Source organism: Thermobia domestica, chromosome 3, assembly GCF_964235325.1.
Source record: "Thermobia domestica chromosome 3, izTheDome1.hap1.1, whole genome shotgun sequence".
Lineage (NCBI taxonomy): Eukaryota > Metazoa > Arthropoda > Insecta > Zygentoma > Lepismatidae > Thermobia > Thermobia domestica.
This window is the reverse complement of record NC_137456.1, coordinates 312889722-312910537: the sequence shown is the minus strand read 5'-3', so window position 1 is coordinate 312910537 and position 20816 is coordinate 312889722. Positions and strand designations below refer to the sequence as shown.

Sequence of the window (20816 nt, the reverse complement as noted above, 5' to 3'; positions counted from 1 at the left end):
TTATAATGTATGATACTATGTTACAAAGTATCATATTGGAAAAGACGATAGAATAAGATGTAGTAAGGGCAGTCCACGGACTATGACAGCGTTGTGTATGAGATTTACTTACCATCTCCTTTTGACTTCGCTTTGGAATCCTTAATCACTTTCAGCTGTGCTAATATCGTTGCCTCATCCAACTCAGACTGATACCCCGGTGGTACTTTCAGCTCATCATCTTTCTGTTGCGCTAAAAGCTTCTCCACTAGAAACAAAGATTTCTTGAAATTCTGTACCAAAAAAATGTTAAAAAGTGACCTAAATACTTGACATTTACACAGGAAAGTCTGACCTAGAGACTGGTGGGAACAGAGCTTTCTAATCTTTCGATTGACGAACTGTTACCTTCCTCTGAACTTTTCCTTGGTTATCAGAGATCCCGCACATATAAACATAAATAACAAGCACAGAAAATTAAGGTTATAAATGCAACTTAAGGATTAATATCTGTATAAGTCCTTAATGGATATAAAATAATTTTATTACACATCTACAATGCTAAGAACGGCGTTAGTGAAGTACAATACTGTAGTATACGACAAAATTAAATTCATTTTACTCCTAATCTCAGTACAGGAATGCAAACTATTTTTGAGGTCAAAACTACTCACTTTACTGACCTTAAATCTGAAAATACTGACCAAATACTGAAAAATACTAATTCATATATATATATATATATATATATATATATATATATATATATATAAAATTGGCCACCTTACTCCCCAGTGAACAGCTGTAAGCATACGTTAACTTATTTATTAACAAATCTTGCAATATAATATAATAATAAGTATATTAAATTCAAGAGATGAAAAAAAAAAAAAAAATACAGCTGCTCACGGCAATTTTTCTTACCTCCTTCTACTCATACAAACTTAAGAACCTTATTATGATGTTCATTCTTTTTTGAGGTATTTTTCTTGAAAAAGGTAGTAATTAATGAAGACTTTCGTTTTTCTACATTTTACTGAAATTTATCAGCCTTTTGTTTCATCAGCTTCTTTCTTCATCTTTGTGGTACTGTTAAGCATTACTTGTGCTACATCGGCTCAAAGATGCTTGTTCTTAATGGCCTCTCTCAACCGTTCATTTGCTTTCTTCAGTAACCTATCAGATGTTTGTCTCTTCTCTTTTTCTGCATCCCTTAGATGTTTTAAAGTACATTCGTTTCTTCAATTGTTCCTTTCTCAATTTAAAGTTTTTTTTTCCAATTCTTCTTCAGTTTTCCTTTGCTTCTCTTTCTTATTGTTGTTCCTTCAATTTCCTCTGCTTCTCACAGAACTCTCTATAACTCTTGAAAGTAGTATGTGCGAGATCTAAAAGCTCTTTACATATATATACAAGATGTACCTTTCCATCATATACCTCATGTAGAGCTCCCTTAATGTAAGATCTCTCTTAAACAAAATTTTTGTTTAACCTTCCTAAAGAGCCTAAAATACTGACTTTACTGGGTAATTTAAAAAATACTGATTAAATACTGACTTCGTCAAAAATGCTGATTTTATTGATTTTACTGATTTTATTGACTAGTTTGCATCCCTGCAGTATAAAGTATGAAATTCAATGTTAAGTATAATATAGATGTAATCAAGAAAGTCTGAAAAAAAGAAAGAAAAAATAGAAATAAAATATTAGTAATAATAACAATAGCAGTGTCAACAAAGAATGCAAAAGTAATATTTGGCCAATACGCGTTTAATTACTCTGTCAAAAACCGGGCGGCTCGAAACAATGTCCACCTCAGTTGTTTGATAACTGTAATAGTTCGGTATTCTGTGAAAAAGAGAGCTCTGTGTACTTGCTAACCTAGGGCGCGGAAGATAAAATAGGTGGGTATTTCGGGTTTTGCGGGAAGTGACACTTAAGGATAGTTCTTGAAGTAAGGTTTCCGATCTTAAGTTCACAATAATAATCTTATGAAGCCATTTCTGCGTACTTCCCGTGTCTGGATATTCAGATATTGCAAAAGTTTCTCCTTCGGTGACATTCGAAGTGCGGAAATACAAAAGCGTAGTACAGCAATAAAGAAATTGGGAATAGAATCAAGTCTAGAGAGATGTGTGGGTTCAGCCATGGCGAGAGCAGTATTCGATTTTGGGCGCTATTAATGTTTCATAAAACGTTGCTAATGATGCCACAGTGCATATTTTAGTAAATCGGGAAAGAAGCCCCAACATACCCATTGATTTCTTAACTAATGAGGAGATGTGGTCAGAGAATGTGAGTTTCGACTCAAAGATGACACCAAATCATTATAACTAGCTGTCAGAGTAATGGTAATAGTGTTACATTTCATGCTGTTAAGTTTCAAGTGCCACATTTCATACCAGCCTATAAGGTCATTTATATCTTTCTGTAGGGCATTCGTGTCCTGGAAACACGATATTTCTCAGATCATCAGCAAAATGTAAAGGGAAACTAGGATGAGCTGATAATGTGAGGTCGTCCATATACAAAACAAATAACAGGGGCCCAAGTACACTTACCTGAGGCACACAATACAAATATGGGCAGTGCAGCAATAATAAAAAATAATCTCGGGAAAAAATTCTGAATTCTTGTACCGATACCATTTTGATTTATTTATTTATACATATATCTACGTATTACGGGTATCTATGGCTTCAAGTACATCACGTATGAGAGATAACGTCACTCGGCAAGCACAGCATTAGGGAACGGGAAAGGAAGAAGTGAATGGAGAAGAAAGCGCCCTGAGACCTGTATGTTACGTACCATCCCGGCATTGACTACGTGAATGATGAAAACTGAGGAAAAATTTCACTCAGAATTTGGCTGTCCTGAAAAAAAAAAAAAAAAAAACTACTACACAGATTTTCGACACATTGTCCTCGCAGCGAATCGAACCTAAGGTGAGAGCATTAGCGGTATCATTTCAAAAGTATTACGACGGACACCAACTACATTATATTGACAATAAACTGAAAATATATAGAACAGTACGAAATGATGGTGTAAAATATTTTTAAAAAATCAGTTAACAAAATGTGTACAGTACTTACAATGAGGATGAAAGAACTCCGAGAAATGAGTGGGATTTCTTCTATAGCATTTCACGCCATAGTTACACACACGTTTTGAGCTTGTTCGCTTGTTTTGTGTATCACCTGGAACGAAGAAAACATATATTTATGAAGCTATATAGTACATATTAGGAAAAACTACAATTTAAACTCTGAATCTGGTATATATATATATATATATATATATATATATATATTTGGTCTAGGAATTAATTCGTGCGGTTGGTACGCACACATTGAAGCTGTAGTACAAACACAAAATACATAAATACCTTAAGAAAAATATTGTCCATCGCTAGCCACCATTTTCGCCCATCTGTCAGGCAATGTACGGATTCCGTGACGAAAGAAGTCCTCATCCTTGGAAGCGATCCAGTCAGAGACCCATGTTTCGATATCTTCTGAAGAAGTAAACCGCTGTCCAATCAAATCGTTGTTCATGCAATCGAACAAGTAGTAGTCCGAAGGAGCAACGTCTGGTGAATACGGCGGGTGGGGTAAAACTTCCCATCCGACATTTTCTAAATAGGTTTTGACCGGTTTTGCGACATGTGGGCGAGCGTTATCATGTTGAACAATAAGTTTATCATGTCTGTTCTCCCATTCTGGTCGTGTTCTGGCCAGAGCTTGCTTCAAACGCATTAATTGTCGTCGATAACGTTCTCCATTCATAGTTTCACCCGGTTGCAGCAGCTCATAGTACACCACACCTTTCATATCCCACCATATGCACAGCATAACCTTTGCACAGTGAATATCTCGTTTTGGTTGTGATGGACCTGGTTCACCTGGTTTCACCCAGGCCTTTTTTCGTTTAGGGTTCTCGTAATGGATCCACTTCTCATCACCCGTAATAATTCGATGCAGAAACCCCTTTCTGCTCTGTCGTTGAAGCAGCAATTCGCAAATGGTTTTTCGTCTTTCAACGTCTCTGTCTTTCAATTCATGTGGAACCCAATGTGACATCTTTTGAATCATTCCCATGCCTTTCAAGCGTTTGGAGACTGTTGTTTGATCAACGCCTAATGCTGCTGCAAGTTGTTCCTGCGTTTGACACGAATCCTGCTCGAGCAATGCTGTCAATTCTTCGTCTTGAAATTTTTTTGGCTGTCCAGCTCGCTCTTGGTCTGCCAAGCCGAAATCACCACTTCTAAACCGTGCAAACCACTTCTGACACGTTCGCTCAGCTAGAGCATGGTCACCATACACTTCCACCAAAATACGATGACTTTCAGTCGCACTTTTCTGCATGTTAAAGTAATGCAGCAGGACACCCCGCAAAAACACTTTATCAGGCACAAATTGCGCCATGTTCACTTAACTACAAACTGGTGTTGTTGACGCTTTAATCCACTGCCCTATACTACGAACGATACGCGATGACAGGGGTTTGCAACACATGTGTGGATACACGGAACTGTGGGACGCTCCGTTCGTTGCGCCATCTCTTGTCCACCCGCACGAATTAATTCCTAGACCAAATATATATATATATATATATATATATATATATATATATATATATATATATATATATATTATCTCCTACGTTAACTGGCACCCCAGACGTATGTTTAAGAATAATTTAATTTTAGCATCTTGGCCTTCGATTGTCAACACCTTGTCGATCTATTTCAGATTCATGTCAGAAACAGAAGATACTGAGAACTATTAGAAGCAGAACTCCGAGTGATTGTAAATTTCACTATTGATTTCATGTGTTACGAACGTAAAGTATTTTTTATTAAAATAAAATTAAAAGGGAAAAATCGGATAATATACTTGGTAGTTTAGTATCTCTTTCACCACCAAAGCTACATAAGACGAGGACTCACAGATTAACGTGAGAACCGAATCACTTAAGCTCCCACTGGGAACTGTTTTGTGTGTTGCAATTATTTTTATTGAAACTGTCCGCATTCCAACTGAAATTATTTTGTTACTAGCGACACCATATATGTTATATGTAAATTCTGAATATCAGACATTTTCCCTTTTTCCTCTTAAAATCTTAAAAAATTTACTTCTACCTTCAAAACTCTGACAACTATAGTTGGCAATGAGTTTAACCTTGAACAGATGGAGAAAAGTGATCAAAATATGTAGTTCTAAAAGCAGTTTTCTTAAAAATCATGTGACTAGGGATCACTGAAGTGTAGCGTAAATTTGGCGCTTTATAGAGTAGAATTTCAATTTTTAATTAATAAATATCCAAGTTTTCTTCGTTTATCACATGCTGCGCCTAGTTCCATTGAGTTGAGTTGATTTTGAGTTTATCGTCCCGTTCAGCAGCGAGGCTATATGAGACGTGGACCTACAGATTAACGTGGAATCCGAACCACATGAGCTCCCGCCGGGAATCGAACCTGGGTCTCCCACGCCAAAGGCCCGTACGCTAATAGCTTAGTCACGAAGGAGCTAATATTTTAGTTTGGTAACAGGCATTTGCCTTTCACTTTGTTTACCTTCGAAGAAATGACGACCAAACTCTCTAACCTGGCTATTGGTTTCGAACCTAAAATTTCGTGCCTGTGGCCTACTTCTCAAAGCAACTAGCCATGTAGTGTTTGCCAGGGAGTAATCTACACCCCCCCAACACCCCTCCAAATTTCTTTACACACACACCTGGATGGAAAGGAATACTCCCCCAAATCCAATTGTATCAGTCAGTATCATATAGGTTGTTTATTACATCAAGTTAGAAAAGGTTTAGCGTTTAGGAAAGAAGGCAATATTCTTATTTATTTATTTCACTTCAAAATACGAAGCGACCTCGTTCTCATGTACGGCTTCGAGAACCACATGACCTCATTGTTTCGGGCGGAGTTTCGATGGAAACAATTGACAAAACAGACCGCTGATACCTACCCTCCTGGGCTCCGCGGTCGTTTCCCAGAAAAGAGATTGATGGACAGATGCAGATTACTGAAATTGGCAACGTCTTGAGCGGTCATTCACCTACCTCCTTCTCAATAAGGAAAAACGTGACAATATAGTAATAAGGCTACACCAGATTCAGTTGGTAAGTGCTACTCTGGAACAGGCTCGCAACCAGAAGGGGGCTAAGGAGGGCATGACCCTCCCTAAATCCAGAGCTCAATACAAAAGCACAATTTAGATATTTATAAGAGAATTTTTAACGAGTTGACTCCTACTAACATATTCATGGACCCCAAAGCTCTGTGGCTGGTTTCGAGCCTGCTCTGCAAGTGGTGTATCAACGAACGGACGTTAACAAGGGTGTAGTCAAGACGTTTTTAGAAATGAAGAGATCGATCGAAGTAAGACTTATATACTTTTTAGACTGAGTCTCGTGTTATGCAGGAACACATTTGGCGCTAGCTTAATTTTTGTAAAATATATTTTTATTCACGTAAATTAATTGAACGGAACAGGGCTCATAGCGAGTCACTTTTTTAAACTAAAATTTACATTTTTTTTCAAGTTGGTCACTAAAAGTTACTTTTTTTCAAATTTGTCATTAAAAGTTACTTTTTTTTTTTTGAGAGGTAAAGTGACTTTTTCGTGTGATTTATGTTTTGCATTGGCAGTTTTCTAAGAAAAATATTAAAAAATGGAAAAAGGCAGAAATTTGTTACTCATTACTCTTCTGAAAACTTCAGAACTTGCCGCCACATGTGAAACAGCCAGCTTTATTCTCACTTCAGCTTTTGTTCTTTCTAAAGCACAGTGGACGGTTGGTGGATGCTTAAGCTCTCAAGGTGGGGTTGAGAACTCTTCTGTGTCTATTCTTTCTTCTATCATAATAATCTTTTAGTTTTCTCTTGTAATAGTTAACGCTCCGTTCAACGTTGTGTGAGTGTGTTTGTGTGGTTCATCATGTTCGTCTTATGTTATGCTTCTTGTATGTTCTTCTTAAGAGTAGTTGATGAATTTGAATATTTCACGTTTTTGAGCACTCTTAATGCAAAGTTAAATATACTGTCTGGGATAAAGAAATTCGGAAATAGGCCAGAACTGGTTCCACTTACTCAGAAGCTTTTTACATCTGTAAAGTCTGCTTACCGTAACTACAAAGCATACTTTGAAAACCTAAGAAAGGAGAAAGTTCAAAAAGAAATAAAGAAGAAACAAACGAACAAACAAAGAGAAAGAAAGGTGATGGAGAAATTGACAAAGGGAAAAAGGGGCATGATGAGATTTTGGTCACTTTTTTGTGTGCTTTTGGCCATTTTTGGTCACTTCTCAACTATTTACAAGAGATCAGATCACTATGAGCCCTGGGATTATTAAAATTAGGGTTTATTAAAGAAGACAAAACAGAAAGATACAACATATTTATAAATTGAAAAACTGGATTTCTGGAAAACAACTAAATCAATGAATAAATTTCTTATGAAAGATATTCAGAGCCAATAACGTAGCCAGGAAGGGGCAGGAACGGAGATTAAGAGATCAAATAATATTACAATTAACGTTAACAACAGGGTTAGAGTATTAAATGAAATGAAATTGGAACTATGTACAGTATTAATTACTAAACGAATGTGATTTCAGCGTGGGACGAGGGAACTTTTTCCCAATTAATATTTTTTTTGAAAAAAAAAAAAAAAAAAATCACCCACTAAAACTTGCTGGTGTGAATCAATTGAAATAATAGCAGAATTTTGCGAAATAATTAGACTACAATGATTTGTATGTAATCAATTCACATGTAATTACTAGGTAAAATAGTGGAGGTTAATTTCTAATACAGTGGAACCACTTTTAACGGGCATCTCTCAATAGTGGATATCTTCGTAAGAGAACAAACTTTCTTATTTTTCCATGCCATAAATATGTGTGATGTGGTGTTATGAGAGAGAATCCTTCCTTTTAGGGACATCTCTCATTTACGGACAAATAATCGGTTCCACCGATGTCCGTTTTGAGAGGTTTCACTGTATTACTTAGTTTAATAATACTAAATGATCAAATGTGTGAACTTACTTTATTGAACCTACCACTGCAAAGAGTTGATATTATTATTATTAATAATAATAATAGTAATGCAATAGTTGCGTAACAAGATATACTGTTTTCTTGTTTGAATTTGTTTAAAAATTATATCACTATTCTGAGAGCACACCAACGCTTTTATTTTGAACACCCCCCTAAGTAAAAATTTCTGGCGTACTTACTAGTGTTTGCTTTTATAAGTCGTAAAATATCATCAAGTAGGAAGTCTAGAAAAATAATATGTTACTTCTAAATCAAATTCTGATACTTCTAAATTTATCTTACGGTATGTACACTCATGTCCAAAATGATTGTCGCATATCTATAACTATCTTATCTTCTTGTAAAAATATAATTTGATAAGATGTTGCAGGGCACCTTTAATACTATGTGTATAATCGGGAAATGTATATTTGTGGTCAATTTCATAGGGAAAAAATTATAAATACGAAAATTAGAATGAGTAAAACAAAATGTTGCTAAATGGAGAAGAAAGTTTTATTTTCGTTTTATTGTTCCTATTTACTGCTCTTTTGACATGAAATTTACCACATACGTGTCTTTGCCGATTATACACATACTAACATTATAAGAAATACCGGGCGAATTCGTTATCAAATTATATTCCTACAACAACATATTTATAGACATGCGACAATAATTTTAGATATGAGTGTACAATATTTGGTTTTGAAAAATTTTACAATGGTATTTCTAAACTAATAGTGTTAAGAAATGGATCCCTGGTCTACCACTAGACATCTGCTTCCTATATTTCAGGATCCCCTTTAGTCCAATTTCATTAAACCATTTTCTGCTAAAATCCCGAATATCAATCAACAACTTCTCCAGGTTCGTTAAAGCTTATATTTTATTTTCCGCCTATTTTCTATTATATTAATCGCTTAACAGTATCACATACAGCTAGAGAAGAAACCATAATCGCAGACTGATATAGGAAATGAATGATTTGCTTGCTGGAAAATGAATAAGTACGCCAGATCCATCGCCTACGGTTGCTGTCGCTAGCAAGAATCTTGTACTCGAGGTCCTTAGTCGCTTAAGCCGAAAACTAACGTATCACGAGACTGTTTGATATATTCTACGGAAAAGACTTAGCCTATAAATTATACCGATTGCAAGTTGCAGTAAGTACCATTAATGTTGATATCAAGTAAGTGTTCTCAGTGTATCAGCCACATAAAACTGATAAATTACGACGTTTCGAGCGCAAATTTTACATTCATGTTCAGGGATTATTATGAAGAGCCCACACACGTGTATATATATATAGGGACCGCTGTGGCTGTGGTAGTGCGTTCACCTCTCGTACATAGATTCCTTGGCTCGATCCCAGCTCGCGCCAAGTGAGCCTTGTTTGTGGTGGATAAACGCCATGTGTGTGTGTGTATTTTCTCGGGGTTTTCCACTTTCTTCGTTCCACCATTTTATTCATTTCTCATCATCACTGTCTCTTCACCACACCGTACGTGTGCGTGGCCCTAGATTTGCTTCTGTATCGAAATTTAACTTCTAAGAATATAATCGTGAGATTAAAATTAAACGACTAACTACCTTTATCATCGTGTGACCGCTTTCCTGGAGCGGGTGCTGTAGCCATATTTAACACTTTCAGAGGTCTTCATGGGTTGATTTCACATTATAGATTCATTAAACCTAGAATAAACAAAAAAACAATACATTAATTTAACAGAGTAGATTTGGCGCACGTCATTTTGGAAGATTTAAAGATTAAATTTAATACTTTGCATGAAAACAAAGTTTATAAGGAACAAATTTCTGCAGGGGACAGAAAGAAATGAAAAGTAATACCCCTGTATTTTAGGTTTTTCAAGTGTATGATTACTAGTATAAAGTCATCAAAAGAACTTTACGACGGATAAAATAAGCGAGCGCATATAAAAAAAATAATTCTATTAGATGCTATTCTCCATCAGTGGCATATTTCTGCATAGCGTACAAAATCTGTATTTCATGTTTACAAGTGAAGCGTCACTAGTATGAAACATGACAAGTGCTACTAAAACTCGTCATTGCCAAAACCAACTTTTCACTACTCTCGCTTACGCGCATACCCACTATCGCTGACGCGCCTACTTAGGATGCACTCACGCGTGGGTCCACCAACTTCGCTTCGTTTTGACTCAGATATCATTCGCACTTTTTAGAAACCACCTAGCACAGGTTTGTTTGCTTTTGGCTATTGTTTAGCTTTGGGAGGCAAGGATTTTAACGGAGTCGTTTGTGATATTCTATTCACATTCGGTTAGGTTAGGTTAATAACATTTGACACAGTATTGCCGAGCGAGCGTTAGCGAGTGAAGGCGGGTTAGAGCCTCGCAGGGCATGTTGATTTCTCTTTTCGTTAGTGTTAGCCCCCCATTAGTAAACAACTACCTATTTTTGCAGTGTGGTTCTTATGCCACACACCCGGAAGCCATATTTACACGCAAATCGCAAAATTGCAAATTTTCAACAATTACTTCTGGTAACCCCCTTGAATTTTATCTATGCCAAGTGAGATATTTTCATGTCGTCCAGCGGAAAGCTTTTAGGGGACAATAATAATGAAATTAGTGAAAGAATTATAATTCATCAACAAATCTTAGTGATGCGCCAAAAGTAAACCGATACGTCCTGAAGAACTGGTTCTTCGGAACATTTCAATTGTTTCGAGGAATGAGTTGCTTAGAAATCGATTCATTGAACGAACTGTCTAAAGTAAAGATCTGCCTTATTTGCGCTTTTAACCGAGACAAATATCCGTAGTGAGAACTGAACTCAGAACACAACTACAAAAATCAACTGCATAAATATCTTTCCACGAAGACGCATCCATTGGAGGTTGTCATAAACCGAGGTTAAGAGTGTATATGATTGCCACGTAATCTCTCTTAAAATATAAACCACGTATCATTTACCGGTATCTTCCATGAAATGGGTAGACAGTAACATGCACAATACTGATGTCATTCGCCCCAGCACTGTAAGATGTATGCATGATACGAAAACTACATGGAGCAATTAAAGAGTACGCCTCCTTCGTTACATAGGGAGTCCCGGGTTCGATTCCCGGCGGAAGCTCGTGGTTCGGATTCCACATTAATCAGTAGGTCCCGTTTCATATAGCCTCGCTACTGAAAGGAATATTAAACTCAGAATTAACTCAACTCCTTCGTTACATGCTGGAACTGGAACAGTGTGTTTCGTATAATATGCTTAAAATTAACCCAAACCACATGAACTTCCGCCGGGCAGGGACGATTATAAACGAAAGTGAATGATTATAAACTGATGGAGTGAAACCATGGGAGGAAATGGGAGAATAATTAGAAAATCAATGGACACGTTATCCACTACACTTATAGATAGTATGGAATCGAAACGATTACCCCCTCGCACCAGATTGAACGCTCTATTACTGGGCCTCCACTTCCACAGTGTAAGTTTACGGTTACGAATACCACACACACACACACTAAACTTTTATGATATACCTTAAAGAAAATGATCAAGATTATTTTTAAACGTACAAGGGTAAATTCTGACGAATAGTTTTCCCATTGCACGTGATCTCTGAACTTATGTTTTAGAATACTTACGTTACAGCTGAAAACCAGGATAAAGTTAAAAACGTGTGAAATAGCTTGTTTACTTTGGTCTAATTCCATGTAATTTTGTTTACATTATTTCTAACAGATGTGAAAATTCATGGAGGTATCAGCTGTAAAGCATACGCTCTTTACATATGCCACGGGCAACACTATTCATTTGTTACAGTGTTGCCAACGAGTTTGCACAAAATTCCGCTAAATTGAAAACCAAAACCGCCAGAATTCCACTAAAAAATATTGCGATCTACAAATATAGCATTTAAAAAATTAAAGCACAGTACTTACCACTAATTCATTAATTGAGCTAATTCATCCTCCGATTCGTACATTCGTACATCTTCAACTTGTACATTGTAGTACGTTGCTCTTGTCATAGTATGAATGTTTTGTAATATGGAAATGGTAAATCGAAATCATGGCAGCACTTCCCGAGTCGTCTCAACTCTGCACGAGTAGTAAGAATAGGGTCAACCATCTCTCTTCCCATTTGCACAGAATGACAAATACAACGAACTAATACGAGATGATGGACTTCTTTTTTAAAATTTGGTATACACCATTATTAACTCCCACCATGACATTAGCGTTATCAGTCCCTAAACAGCGTAGTTTCTTCAAATCAAGCCCGAAATCTTTCAAAGCTACTTTTAGTACCTTCACAATTGAATTAGCATCAGCCGATTGTAACTCGTACATTCCTAAAGTACATGACAGTAGAACGTGCATCAGAATAGTAAATAATATATAACCTAGCTGTTTGACTACACCAATATCTGTTGATTCATCAAGAAGAATTCTACAGTCACTGTCACCAATGTCTTTCCGAAGGCTCTTCTTAAAGTATGGAAATAAAATATTCTTGATCATAGCACTATACTTACTACGATGTAAGTGTACCTCTTTCACTTGGAAATAGCGTTTGCATAATTCACTGATGGCCAATGCTTCTAATAGAACAATGAATGACACGCGGTAAATAAAGCCAAAACTGCCTCGACTCGAGCAGTGTCGAAAGAAACGTTTGTCAGCGGGAATTCTATTTTCTTTTGTCTATTTGAACTAAAAGATTCAGCTGCACTTACATATGTTTTAGTTTTGCTATGTGCTATAAGATCACAAAATCTTTGCTTTCAACTTGCACTTGCAGTATTTGCACCGAGCTACCGTACGATCTTCCTCAACTTCCAACACCTAGTCTTTCAAATTTGGATCATTTAGCCAGTCTTTTCTAGATTTTTGAGAATAACTTGCTCTTGTTCGTCCCATTGTTACACTACACAATGACAATTATAGTCAAGAAACATTAAAAGTAGCACAAGTCCGCGTAAACCAGAAAAACGTCCGACCACAGAACTGTCAACTAACAATTATTAATTGACGGAAAGTGGTAGCGGGAACAGAGTCCTCATTCGAACAAAATTAGGACGTCTCGGATGCTTAATTCGGAACGATCATATCCAGTAAAGGAACGGAAGGGACGAGCACATGTCTCGATTAAACGGGATTGTCCCGTTGATTTCGGAAAAAGAAAACGTTGCCAACATACCACGTCCCGAGAGCAACATTGCCACATACCACTTCTATAGTACACAGGTAATACGCAATAATCTGTAATACACTCGTCCAATACCTAGATAAGAAAAAATACAACAGTAACACATTTTATCATAAAGTAAAATGTTTTGAAATACATTGAAAATATATTTTTTTTAAAAAAAGCTAGATTTCCCACTGCCCCGCTGCCAGCCAATTTTCACCGCTAGACACGATCGTAAAACCACCAGATTTAGCGGGAAACCGCTGCCGTTGGTAACACTGTTTGTTAATACGTCAATTACAGACAAGTGTGAAGCGAAAAATAGTATGGCCAGCGTTGTCAGACGTAGTGGAATTCCGCTACGCGTAGTGACTTTTGAAAACCTATCTTGAAATTTCCGATTTCCCCCCATAGCTTGAAAGAAATGAACAAATTAGGATAGAAAACACTTATTTCTTTCTAAAATGCTTAATGTAGTTTTGTAGAGGGCATTTATCCCGAAGTTGGTCGTCCGTCTAGTTTTTGGCTATAAGCGTAATAATTGGTTCCTTTCCTTACCAAAGTTTAATACTTAATTCACATAGTATTGCCGAGTGAGCGTTAGCGAGTGAAGGCGGGTTAAAGCCCCGCAGGTCACGTTGTTTTCTGTCTTCATTACAGCTAAATGGGAAGAGTGATCTGTGTTCTAGGACCTTGCCGCCATGTTGGCTATGTTACCATTCAGGGGCGTCTTTGGCGAGGGGACGAGGGGGACGCGTCCCCCCTATAGTTTGGAGTACAAAATATTCAATATTTTATTTAATTTATTTACTAACGACAGAATAACATAAAAATAGTAATAATTATATTTATTTGGAATATAATATTCAAGTTGTAAAACGATTATAAGAGTTATTGATATATACTTCAGGGGGTCCGTGAAGGGAAACAGAAAGGTAACAAATGGAATCGCAGATAATAAACAGGTAGGGCTAGGTAGTAACACTTCAATCACTTTGATGTCTCCCGCAAATTTTACATACCAGAGGCGCCAGTGCTACCATTACATTGAAAAGTATAACTTTCTTCACATTTCTTTACAGTTATTTGCTTAGCACATTTTCTACAATTGATTTTTAAGCCATGATTTTCCTTACTTTTATTAGGTTTCCCTTATTATCACCTTATTGCTTCACAAAATGTAATAATGTTACCTCATATCCAGGGTGTCTGTATGCATTCCTACAATCCTACCACGCAGTAACTTTGCACCAAGTAGTTCCCTCAGCTTGCCAAACAGTTCCATGTTTAGAACCGCTTATATCAGAAAATAAACACAACTTTCGCTCTCCTTATACATTATCAACCACACAAACAAACAAATTATTCATTTCTTCCCGGTAAACTTTCTAAATTTTGCTAGGAACGGACGACCAACTTTGGAAATTCACCCTTGTAGAGGGAAAGTACACAAATTTCAATAAACAGGATTGTCCCGTTTTCGAGAACGCTATATGTAGGAGGATAGGAGAATTACACAAGTGCTCATGCCTGCTCCTGCTGGTGTTGACCTTATTCAAAATAGGAATTGCAATTGAGTCATAAGATGCGTCTTCTGTTAATGTAACTGGCAGCCAGCATCCACAACAAAAAGCCATATAATCCATGTTATTTAAATAAAATGTTATAATTTTGAAGCAATGGAAAACACTATGCAAACAGATAGGTATGCAGGGGTGAGGGTATGAGGACGAGAGATAACCCGGAATTCCAACTTCTATATAAATTTGACATAACTTCATCAGTATCTTACAGAATTAATATATTTATATTCAGGCTGAATTTAGACTCTAATTGGAAAAACTTAGAGATCACTCCCAATAAAATTTCTGAAAACAGAGGTAGCGTTGGGTACGCGCTGGACCTAGTGCCAATAATAATCACCCCAGGGAGCCTGAGTACTGGTAAAATTCGGGAATGCGGAGCCCCCTTGTTGCGCGGGGCCTGGGGCTGTAGCCCTATTGGATAGCCCCAAGCTCCGCTTCTGTCTGGATACCTACATGTACGGAAATTACCATATTTGTTGACCTGCAAGTAGCATGTTGACCTAACTACTAGCGCACTTTCCCCCTCCACCCCTAACTGTCCAAAAAAAATTATGAAGCCGCCATCGACTATATTGTACTTTAACACAGAAGAATACCCCAAAGTGAGATTGAATATGCTTTTATGACATTTAAATCATAAAAACTTACAATCCTACACACAATATATTTATCGCATCTTAATCTCCAGTTTATAAGCTTTCATTTGACACTTGAATCATGAAAATCCGTTAATAATTAGCTTTAAAAACTCAATGAGAAGGAATACATACAGCTCCGGAACAGGTGATCTGTCACTGATTCATTTTGAACGACTCCAATTCTAACATTGGAACACCACCACACGAGATCATAAGAAATATGTTTAAAAAAATCAGAGTTTATTTTAGCAAAACTGCCGTCGCAGAAATCCTAGGATCCATCTGAGAGGTCAGCGCTGATGTTGTTGTTGTTTTCCCCCCAGATAGATCCTAGGATTTTTTGTTCAATTTCTATTTTCTTTCTTTCCTTCCTTCCTTTGAGGTCTGTAAGCGAACTTGTGGCTTTCCACCCAGCCTCAGTATAGCTACCTATCTGAATACGAGTCACAACATTCACCCACACAGCTCACAATCTTATTGCATCCATCCCGTCCCATTCCTGGCGCCAGGTTCCCCCTCCCTTCCCTTTTTGCTGTCCCAAGTAACAGAGACGCCCAGCCATATCCCACACATGAGTCAGAGGTGAGGACACTGTAGCCATCTGTGATGAAAGACAGCCGTATAGCTCAGTTCACTTTACAGTTCCTTGAGAAATTACAAATTTATACCCCGGCCGTAGATATAAATTCGCAAGTCCTAGGCAAGGGTTCGAACTTACGTTATCAGCTACGAACCACAAGCTTTATGGAACTGCGCGCTAACCAACTGAGCTACGGGTTAACGCTGTATATAGGAGAGAAAATCGGTCCTTATATATGAACAAATACTTCTACAAGTAACGCCATCTATTAGCAAAGTGATAAACTAAGTGATATGTAACGCCATCTATTGAGTAGGTGAGTAACTGCTTGAATATGTTCGCCTGCTCGGCAAATTTAAAACGAAAAATAAGAAAATTGTGGATATCTTGGTTCCTATAAGAGACAGAGGGTTGATATTTAATTTTTGGCAATTAGTGTTTGGCTGACCCATAAGTGTTGCCAACCTATAAAATTAAAAATCACTAAGTCTAGTAACAAATTTGATCCTAAGTTTGCAACACTGCAAAAATAAAAATTCAGATATTTGAAAAATAAAAAATACTAGCATAATCTTCACAAAATTCTAAGACTTTTTTAAAGAATAACATTTTCCCGAAAACTCAAAAATAAACCCGCAAAAATTCCCGAAATTTTGAACTTGCTGTAACTTCGTCAAATATTAACCGATTTTCAAAATTCAAACGGCAATCAATAGACAAATAAATTTCCTATCTATTGAATGTCTTATAAATTGCATAACTCTAAGGATATATTTATAAAAAACTCAAATAAATCCCTTATTTATACATGTATCTTTAAAATTCAAATGGTATTATGTTCTGTATATTCAAAGGCCTTAGCTTTTATAGTGTTGATACTATAAAAACACTTATACAGTTAAAACATACTTAAATTTACAAGTTCGGATACTGATAATGGAATCTTCTGTTAACTTCGTTCTCTATAGGAAACAATGACTTCTTAAACTCTGTCCACTGATCGTAATTCAGGCTGAATAGACAGCCGTTAATATCAAAAACTACTTGAACTTCGGTTTGCACATTTTTCACAATTACATTGAAGTTATTAGTAAGAATGAACTTCTTTTGGGGATCCATTTCTAAACACTCCATTTTTTACTTATGACAACATATTTTTGTTCATTTTCGTTCATTTTTGGATTTACATACAGAACTCAACAGTTGGATAGTTACCTTTTAGACCAGTGTATTTGATTTTTATTCCATCTTTAACGATCTCATCAATCATTTTATCTGTTAAGTGTTTTGTAAATCTAGGTGGAAGAAAAACCTTGAACTTCTCACACTCAGCTAATATGCTCTTCCCAAACTTAGTTTTAATCTTTTCCATTTTCACAATCTTATATTCTGTATTTAATTCTAATTCTCTTAACCCAATAACCTCTTTTTGTTCAAGACTTCCAAGCTTGTTTAAAAAATCAACGTGTTTTGCCATCGTATTTATTATATAGAAAATCAATTTTCAATTTTTATCTTCACTAAAAAATATTTAATCATTTTTATTAATTTCGTTTGATGGAAAAACTTCCATAAACCAATCGTTAATGAAAACAGTTTGAGGATGCAAGGGTATCTTTTCGATACCCTTTAAAGTTGCCTATGGCTAATTGATAAAGGGCCAGTAATACTGAACCTTAGATTCTTGAACCGTGGGGTGAGCAAAACGCTCACCCTTAAAAATCTCTATATGTCCGTTGATATTTTGTTAACTATCTAAAACTCTTCTACTACTTTCTCATTCTTAGGATCATATGTAAAGTTCTTTCGTCCAATTAAAATCGCATAACATATAGTATCAGCAGCCACAGCTTCTGCAAAGTCTACAACAATCTTTATGTTTGTTCTCTCATTTACCGATACATTCTTCCTCTTACTACAATTAATCACATACATTGGTCTGTTATCTATAAACTCTTTAGGATCATAGTACATTTCGGTGTTGCCACACGTTATTCTCTTAAATGCAGTATAATCTTCGTACATCTTGAAATAATCCTTGTTAGCAATATCTAAGTTTCTTGATTCTTTTGGAAATACCTCATTCTTAAGATAGATATTCTTTACCTTACAATGATCAAACTTACTTGCATCTGCCGTTTGTTTACCACTTCTATCAGTTTGGAACATTACAACTACGAAATCAGGCATATCAAATTGTCTAGAATTAAATTGAGTAGTAACATCAAACTCCAAGAAAGAACCTACAACAGTCTTTTGAACACATTGATAAGTATGGAATGAAAACATGATTTTTGGTTCTTTAAGAATGTTCAACTTTAACTTGTTTTCATAATTAGATTCGTATTCAACAATAGGCATTCTTATCTCCATACTCTTTATTGTTATTTTTCCATCATGAGGAGCTGCTCCTGATCCAGTCCATTTGTACAAGACATCGTTATTGTTGTTAGCTTTTGTAAATGTTATTCTCAATCCGCCTTTCCACATAACCTCTTTATAATCACTTAAAAAGCCTGGAATTAATCTTAATGGGTACAAAACACTAAAGTCCTTTCTTAGACCAAGTTTATCATCTGTTTCAAATCCTGCTTGTTTTAAATATTCAACTTCTGGCTTGGAAATCTTTAATGTTCCGACAGCTGTAGATGTTATTCCAGGTAGCTCAATCTTATCTATAACAACTCCATGCTTTCTAACCTCAATTTGAGAAAAGAAGAATGGGAAGAAGTTATCTACAAGTTTTATAGTATCATTTGCACCAAATGTTCCTCCAACTGATGCACCAACAACTTCAAAAGTCATATGACAATCTGCTTTGTGTGGATGTATAAAGCCATCGCCCACATTGAAATCAAACTCAATATCTTTGTTAGCTTCATTCAAATTATTAAATGTTCTTGTGTTAGCTTTAAAACTCTGTAACTCGTAACTGTCAACACTATCCATTTATTATAAAGAAAATCTTGAAACAACGCTTTGATGGGATATACCCATAAAAGAATCATACATAATACCAATTAAATACTTAACAGATAGGGAGCTCCGATCGGTGCTATTAAAAGTATACATGTTGAAGTCTTGGACTTTCTCTCGACCTTCTTATAATCCCCATCCCAACTTAACCTTAGCATTCATAGCAGTACCAACCCCAAAAGCAGCTAATCGTTCACGAATTGGCGCATCACTACTAAATGCTCTTTTCCATGCTTTAGTTTCCAGTTCCTTATCTGCAATATGTCTCGACTCTGTATCTTTATTGTCTCTGTAGTATATATCGTGTTCTTTACAAGCCTCATCTAATGGGTTAATGCCTTCATCACCTCTCTCTAACCTTTCTTGAAGCTTAGTCCCAGGCCCGCAAAATCTGAAACCTGGAATATGTAATTCAAATGGGAGCTTATTAATCAAATCATTTACTAATCCTTTCCCAAGCTTCTCATCATTTCAGAATCGTGGTGGTAACGTATTTAAGATCTTAATCAAATAACCTATACCTTTTGGATCATTACGAATAAACTGTGAAAGCTTATTATTAATCATACTCACTATACCTACTTTCTCATTGTAAAAGTTATGATTACCAGCCCTTTCTTCTCCATCTATAACTATTAACCGATCAATTAACTTTCTCACATCATCCATCCATATATATTCTTTAGGTATCTCGGTATATTGTTTAATTCCTTCACCAGTCCTTTTAGGTGTCGTGTTCTTTTTAGGAGTTGGGGTAAAGTTGGTTTAATATAATTATCCCAAATAGGCTTGATAATATTAATGTACTTTGAACCTCTACTAGATGCTACCTTTTTATCTCGATTATATTTTTGGAAGGCAGCATCTGAGTCTATTATTATTTCCCTGTACTGTTCAAAATCATCATCATCATAATCTTCAATGGTTTTATTAGTATTCGTCGTTAACAATTCCCATAGACCTTCTGTTCCTTTATAAATTTTACCATTAATTATCAAATCATCGCCATTCACTTTAACTTCCATATTTCCTATCTTGTTTATTATTTTTTCATTTTCTTCTACAGTTCTTATTCCAAACACAGTATCATTTCTTTTACTATAATATTTGGTTGCAATCTTACCAAATGACTGTGCTGTTGTTAAAGGTTCTACTCCTTCCACTTTGTCTTTAATTTGTTTCCTCATTTGTTTTATTTCTCCCGTTATAGGCGTATCACTACTACTTGGAGAACTATCATAAGTTATCTTTTTAGGTGTTTCTAGTAGACTAGGATCTATTGAAGCCGTCTTATGTGCAACTGGAACAAGTTCAGTTATTAGATTTTTATTTTGTTCTGCTACTTCTTTGATCTCACTTCCTAAGTTTTGAATAGCATCAATTACAGGTTGCTCTTGTGTCTTAAATTTATCGTATATACCTGCTCTTTCTTTCTTCCAAGATTTGAAGCCCTTTATCAAGAACTCCTTCAACTTAATATTCTTATCAATTTCTTTCTCATCCATTTATTGTATAGCAAACGAACAAACGCCAAAGAACGTCAATAAACGTCAAAGAACGTCAATAAACGCCAATAAACGTCAAACGTTATAACGTCAAACGTCAATAAACATCAAACGTTCAAGAAGTGTTTTATCTTGTTCCTATACTTACCATTGTTTACCTTCCTTGTCATATCAATTACTATGAAACCATAATCTTCTTGCCAACATTTTGAGCATATCTCTTTAAATTTATCATAAGACATATCTCCCCCAACAAACTCATTATACACATGTTTAAGATTAGTATCATCTTGTCTGAATATACA

At 36.0% G+C, this 20816-nt stretch overlaps 1 protein-coding gene across 3 annotated transcripts in view; it reads right to left on the bottom strand.

The window, feature by feature from the left end:
* gkt (tyrosyl-DNA phosphodiesterase glaikit) overlaps positions 1 to 11843 on the bottom strand; it is a 49947-nt gene extending 38104 nt beyond the window's left edge. For 2 of the 3 annotated variants that reach the window (XM_081752589.1, XM_081752591.1), the window contains exons 1-4: positions 11678 to 11842; positions 9630 to 9731; positions 3075 to 3179; positions 113 to 247 (exon numbers count right to left, since the gene is read on the bottom strand). In XM_081752589.1, coding sequence (XP_081608715.1) covers positions 113 to 247; positions 3075 to 3179; positions 9630 to 9675 — 286 coding nt within the window. In that variant the 5' untranslated portion in view covers positions 9676 to 9731; positions 11678 to 11842. Of the gene's footprint in view, positions 1 to 112; positions 248 to 3074; positions 3180 to 9629; positions 9732 to 11677 lie in introns of all 3 variants that reach the window. The other variant, XM_081752590.1, reaches the window with a different exon arrangement.
* Between the last annotated feature and the right edge of the window lie 8973 nt (positions 11844 to 20816).